Source organism: Larimichthys crocea, unplaced genomic scaffold (assembly GCF_000972845.2).
Source record: "Larimichthys crocea isolate SSNF unplaced genomic scaffold, L_crocea_2.0 scaffold65532, whole genome shotgun sequence".
NCBI lineage: Eukaryota > Metazoa > Chordata > Actinopteri > Sciaenidae > Larimichthys > Larimichthys crocea.
In genome coordinates, this window is record NW_020858626.1 from 1 (window position 1) to 613 (window position 613).

At 53.7% G+C, this 613-nt stretch overlaps 1 protein-coding gene across 1 annotated transcript; it reads right to left on the reverse strand.

Annotated features, from left to right (window-relative positions):
- Nucleotides 1–6: 6 nt before the first annotated feature.
- Nucleotides 7–607, reverse strand: LOC113745334 (disintegrin and metalloproteinase domain-containing protein 9-like; the record flags this gene model as incomplete). Its single annotated transcript, XM_027276864.1, has 3 exons — nucleotides 504–607; nucleotides 300–405; nucleotides 7–142 (listed from the first exon to the last, which is right to left on the reverse strand). Coding segments are annotated over exons 1-3 (317 nt in total), but the record flags the coding sequence as incomplete, so codon positions are not given.
- Nucleotides 608–613: the final 6 nt, after the last annotated feature.

A 613-nucleotide genomic window follows, 5' to 3' on the forward strand; every position in this document is an offset into this window, starting at 1 on the left:
CCCTGCGACCTCTTCCTGCGGCTCAGCCCGAGTCGTCGCAGCAGCTCGTTCCTGCGCACGAAAACAAACGCACCCAGAGCGAGGAGAGGAAGGATGAAGAAGAAGAAGACGAGGAGGCCGTCTCTGAGAGACGTGTCCTTATCTGAGGACAGACAGACAGACAGACAGACAGAGGACAGACAGACAGACAGACAGACAGAGGACAGACAGACAGACAGACAGACAGACAGACAGACAGACAGGTTAAATCATGGACTCCACGTTGTGGTGCGTTCACTGACAGTCAGGTTTAAACGTACCGTTCCACGTTGGTCCACTGTCCACGCTGCCGCCATAACCTTTGACCTCACAGAAAGGTGCAGCCCAGCCGTCGTCACAGTGACAGTTCCTGTTACTGTTACACACCTGACAGACAGACAGACAGACAGACAGACAGACAGACAGACAGGTTAGCCTGTGATGTAGTGACACACCTGAAAGACAGACAGGTGGACGTGTCTCACCCCGTGTCCGTGACATTTCTTCTCCACGTCACAGTCGTACTTCAGGACGTCAGCGCTGCGACACTCAAAGTTCATGCACACCTGAATGCACCACAGAAGAAGAGACACAC